Raw genomic sequence first — 6,000 nt, 5'->3', positions numbered from 1 at the left:
GATAATAGATACAAAATGTAGTGCTTGGAAATTCGAAGACATGTCAGTAGTTTATAGAATAAAAGAGCAATTTACATTTTACTCAAAAATATACCTATAAAAAGAAAAATCAGACAAACTGAAAATTTTAGTATACAAAAAAACTGAGTGTAAATCTTACCCATGGTACCTCACTAAGGGGTCCGGAACATGCAGCCCCAATGCGCGCTTCGTGTTGGCTTCCTCGGCCACCCGAGGAAGCCAACGCGAAACACGTGTTGGGGCTGCGTGTTCCGGACCCCTTAGTGAGGTACCATGGGTAAGAGTGGCTTTTTTTCATAGTATTCATTGCTGTTGTATGGGCGGCTATCAGGGATCTAATGGGAGACCCTGAATGTGATATGGCTAATTAGCCAATCGTTCCTTATGGTTTACATGTAGGCACATGCACTTTAAGCTGTATATCACTATATATATAAAATTAATATTACCCTAAACCACCTTCCCACCTCTCAATGCTACTCTAAGGCCCAGTTTACATATTTGTTTGTTTGTCCCTTCCTTGTATCTGGACCCTTTTGTTTGTATGTATATCTATATGAATTTTGTATTATAAATTGATTATTTAAATAAAATTTGGATTTTACTTTTGGATTTACACTCAGTTTTTTTGTATACTATGTCTGAGCGAGTGTACCATTTGGGAAATTTCCCTGGTCCCTATGTGATTCCCTATGTGATCCTATTGAGGATCACTTGCAAGATAATTACAATGTACTCTGTTCTAATTTGTATATAAACTGAAAATTTTGCAGCGGTCTCTTAATTTTTGCCAGAGTTGTATATATATGCACAATAGAGGCCTGTATAGGGCTCTGTTCACATGCAGGTAATGCATAGTGTCTGGTTCACAGCCTATTAGTCACGACCATACTATTCAATTAGGTGGGCTGGCTAGCACTCTCTAAATACATCCCATATGAACACTCCTGTATACAAAACCCAAAGTGCTGGGCTTGGCTGCACCTGCTCTTATCAATATGTGAGGTATCGGTCGATATTTTGGCCAAGATATGCAAGCTCATAACCCAACGTCAAGGGTCCTCACACTTGCGAGTCCTATCACTAAACTAGTAGCAAAGCCACTATCTTAACATATAAACAATACAAATAAAGATGCAAACAGATGGATATTAGTAATAAAGGTAAATGTTTATTAATCATAGATTACAAGTTTTAAAGAGGTGATCTGATACCTCTCTCTACCATGTGGTCTGGTATCAGGTGTGGGTAGATACTGTGAACTTGATTAGGACAGTGGAAGAGGAAACCATCCAGTCCCCAGTTTGTGTCATCTGATTAACAAGACACCATAATTATTAGATGCTTGTTGTCTGACGTTTGCCTCAACAACTGTCCCGATCATGTATACAAGAGAAGTGCTGGTCAACCTCTTTAAGATGCAGTTGTAGTGTTCACAAAAAAATAAAGTATTCTATATACATGGTGAAATATTTTGGATTGTTATATGTATTACACTTGCTGATGTTTATTGGTCATTACATACAGTATATTTTCCTAATCATTATGATTTAGTGTTCTAAATTGCTTTCCCTTTTCAGACTTGTGACTTAACTTTTACTGTAACTTTTCTTGTGCATTTCATCAATTACTGTATATACTTGAGTATAAGCCGACTCGAGTATAAACTGAGGCACCTAATTTTGCCACAGAAATCTGGGTAAGCTTATTCACTAGAGTATAAGCAGAGTATGCATTGTCCCCTTATCTTTATCCTGCTTCCTGCTATGCATGGCTCCCCCTGTCCTGTCCTATGTGTGGCTCCACCCATCTGGTCCTGTTATGTGTGGCCCCCCCCACCATCCTGTCCTGCTATGTGTGGCTCCCCATCCTGTCCTGCTATGTGTGGCTCCCCCTGTAGTATGCATGATTCTGAGTCTAAGAGCATATACCGCTCAAAACGCGTACAGAACCTCCTGGGCACTTTCTGTGTGGCTATCCCATGTCAGGGTAAAAACCGCAATGATAACTTTAGCAGCCATGCTTGTATTTTAATAAAATAAATAAATAAAATTCTGGATTTTACTCCTTGAGCTAGACTTTCCTTTTTCTATGAAGTATTCCAAGACGTCCAAGTGGAGACGTGTCCTTGCTCGGACCTTGCTGCAGCATCAATGATGGGTGAGCTGAACTAAATCCTTTTTTCTCCAAGTTGTATGCATGGCTTCCCCAGTCCCGCATGGCTCAAACCCCCCCCGTCCTATTCACCTCCTCGCGCCTTCACTGCATCTCCATTGTCCCGACGGGGGCGCTCTTCCTGTGCTCAGCGGTCACGTGGTACCGCTCATTAAGGTAATGAATATGCGCTCCACTCCTATGGGAGTGGAGAAGCGTGCATATTCATAACCTTAATAAATGGTACAATGTGACAGCTCAGCACTTGGGAAGAGCTGCCAGCGCCGAGACAGAGATGCAGGGACGGAGATGCAGCAAAGGCATGAGGAAGGTGAATATGATGCCTTCTTGAAGCCTGTGGCTGCAGCTACAGCTGTCACTGTGCTACAGCCGCCGACTCCTGCCGCTCCCCCTCCCCCCGCCGGCTTTCTGGACAATGACTTGTGTATAAGCCGGGGGGGGGCATTTTCCGCACAATAAAATGTGCTGAAAATCATCTAGGCTTATACACGAGTATATATGGTAAATCATTTTATAGAACAAGGAATGGCTACATCCCTGTGTAATTTGCATGATGTTTCACAAAATGTAATTTCTAACATTTTCCTAATGTCATTGTGAAAATGGCTCCTCCTCTCTATGTATCCTCTGATGCATAAGAACTTTAGATTTACAAGAACTATTTCCACATTCTGAACATTAAAATAGCTTCTCTCCTATGAGTTCTCAGATGTACAGTAAGATTTGATTTTGTCGTAAAACATTTTCCACATTCTGAACATGAAAACGGCTTCTCCCCTGTGTGAATTCTCAGATGTGCAACAAGACTTGTTTTATAGGTAAAATATTTCCCACATTCTGAACATGAAAATGGCTTCTCCCCTGTGTGAGTTCTTTTGTGTTTCACAAGACCTCTTTTGCAAGTAAAACATTTCCCACATTCCTGACATGAAAATGGCTTCTCCCCTGTGTGACTTCTCTGATGTGCAGCAAGACTTGTTTTTATGGTAAAGCATTTCCCACATTCTGAACATGGGAATGGCTTCTCCCCTGTGTGAGTTCTTTTATGTTTAATAAGATCTCCTTTGAAAGTAAAACATTTATCACATTCTGGACATGAGAATGGCTTCTCCCCTGTGTGAATTCTCTGATGTGAAAAAAAATGTGCTTTATTGTTAAAACATTTCCCACATTCCGAACATGAAAATGGCTTCTCTCCTGTGTGAATTTTCTGATGTGCAATAAGATTTGTTTTGTATGTAAAACATCTCTCACATTCTGGACATGAAAATGGCTTCTCCCCTGTGTGAGTTTTCTGATGTACAGTAAGATTTCCTTTTTTTGTAAAACATTTCCCACATTCTGGACATGAAAATGGCTTCACCCCTGTGTGAGTTATTTTATGTTTAACAAGACTTCCATTGCAAGTAAAACATTTCCCACATTCATGACATGAAAATGGCTTCTCCCCTGTGTGAATTCTCTGATGTATAGCAAGGTTTGTTTTATTTGTAAAACATTTTTTACATTCTGAACATGAAAATGGTTTCTCTCCTTTGTGAGTTCTTTTATGTTTAACAAGATCTCCTCTGCAATTAAAACATTTCCCACATTCTGGACATGAAAATGGCTTCTTCCCTGTGTGAATTCTCTGATGTACAGTAAGAAATGTTTTCTTGGTAAAACATTTCCCACATTCTGTACATGTAAATGGTTTCTCCGCTGTATGAGCTTTTTCATGTTCAGCATCACTTTTGTTATTTATATTTTGTTTAACAGTCTGTAATGAATCAAAAGATAGGCCCTCTTGATAAGGAATAGATGATAGATTTTTGCTGTGAAGGGCTGGCAGGAGATCTGGAATAATGTGATGCTCTTCAAATATATATGGTGTGATACCATCATCAACTGCTTCAAACGTAACATGTCCCTCTGCTGCATCTGCCAAGAAAAAAATATATACCATATTTTTTTTTTATAATTGCTTCCCTTTGAAATAAATTGTATTAAAAATCAGTTACTAGCTGACGGTAATGCAAGGACTAACAGATTATGTTATTAAGCCAAAAGGTTGTGCTATGTCAATTTTTAATTTCTCTTCTAATGCTAGCTGTCATAGCTGAAATGGTAAAATGGGATCAAAATCCATAACGCCATCTCGTAAGAGAGAATTGAATTGAAGCATGGCTTAATTATAACGTGTGGCGATACAACCCCAAATTAAAAAGTAACTTTTCTTAAATGTTATTATAAAGGGACTAACAACCAGGGCTGTGGAGTTGGAGTGGTGTCGTCGGTGTCTATTTTGGTGGCGTTGGAGTCAGTATAAAATGGATCAACTACGACTCCTAAAATATGTAATAAATTGGGTTCAGTAGTTCAGTGCAGGATGTGCTGTAAATGTTTTCATAAGAATTTGGGAACGATATGAAATCTAATATATAAAGCTCAATGTATGTATGTATGTGTGTGTGTGTGTGTGTGTGTGTGTGTATGTCCGGGATTGGCATCCGCACCGTCGCAGTTACAGCCACAAAATTTGGCACAGTCACACGTCTGGACCCCGAGAGCGTCCTAAGCTATGTTGTGAGGCGAAATTTTAACCCCGCGCGTTCCAATTCACCAAACAATTTTGCCCCTATCTACATAATGGGGGAAAAAGTGTGTGTGTATCAAGCCCAGCCCCTCATTATGATGTCATAATGGTTGCCATGGCGACGCTGATGTCACCATAGGTTGCAAGCCCCATCGCTCATTATGATGTCATAATGGTTGACTATGGGATGGAGGATGTGTGATGGGAATATGGGCACCCGACTATGGGATGGAGGATATGTATGATGGGTATATGGGCACGGGACTATGGGATGGACGATATGTATGATGGGTATATGGGCATGGGACTATGAAATGAAGGATGTGTGATGGGTATATGGGCAAGGGACTATGGGATGGAGGATGTGTGATGGGTATATGGGCACTCGACTATGGGATGGAGGATATGTATGATGGGTATATGGACATGGGCCTGTGGGATCGTGGATATGTATGATGGGTATATGGGCACGGGACTATGGGATGGAGGATAATTATAATTTGCTATAACTAACCACAGTTAGTTACTATGCCCGGGCAGCGCTGGGCTCTTCAGCTAGTATATATATATCTAATATATAAAGCTCAAAGTGTGTATGTATGTATGTGTGTATGTCCGGGATTGGCATCCGCACCGTCGCAGCTACAGCCACAAAATTAGGCACAGTCACACGTCTGGACCCTGAGCGCGTCCTAGGCTATGTTGTGAGGCGAAATTTTATCCCAGCGCGTTCCAATTCACCAAACAATTTTGCTCCTATCTACATAATGGGGAAAAAGTGTGTGTGTCAAGCCCCGCCCCTCATTATGATGTCATAATGATTGCCATGGCGTCGCTGATGTCATCATAGGTTGCAAGCCCCGCTGCTCATTATGATGTCATAATGGTTGACTATGGGATGGAGGATATGCATGATGAGTATATGGGCACGGGACTATGGGATGGACGATATGTATGATAGGTATATGGGCATGGGACTATGAGATGAAGGATGTGTGATGGGTATATGGGCACTCGACTATGGGATGGCGAATATGTATGATGGGTATATGGGCATGGGACTATGTGATGGAGAATATGTATGATGGGTATATGGGCATGGGACTATGGGATGGAGAATATGTATGATGGGTATATGGGCATTGGGCTATGGGATGGAGGATGTGTGATGGATATATGGGCACTCGACTATGGGATGGAGGATAGGTATGTTGGGTATATGGGCACGG

At 41.0% G+C, this 6,000-nt stretch overlaps 1 protein-coding gene across 1 annotated transcript in view; it reads right to left on the bottom strand.

The window, feature by feature from the left end:
- Positions 1-1,172: 1,172 nt before the first annotated feature.
- LOC141055945 (uncharacterized) overlaps positions 1,173-6,000 on the bottom strand; it is a 136,544-nt gene continuing 131,716 nt past the window's right edge. The window contains exon 14 of the mRNA XM_073552643.1: positions 1,173-4,116. Coding sequence (XP_073408744.1) covers positions 2,855-4,116 — 1,262 coding nt within the window. The 3' untranslated portion in view covers positions 1,173-2,854. The remainder of the gene's footprint in view (positions 4,117-6,000) is intronic.

The sequence above is a fragment of the Dendrobates tinctorius genome, unplaced genomic scaffold, assembly GCF_039654945.1.
Source record: "Dendrobates tinctorius isolate UK_male_01 unplaced genomic scaffold, ASM3965494v1 ptg000192l, whole genome shotgun sequence".
NCBI lineage: Eukaryota > Metazoa > Chordata > Amphibia > Anura > Dendrobatidae > Dendrobates > Dendrobates tinctorius.
This window is presented reverse-complemented; position numbering and strand designations above follow the sequence as displayed.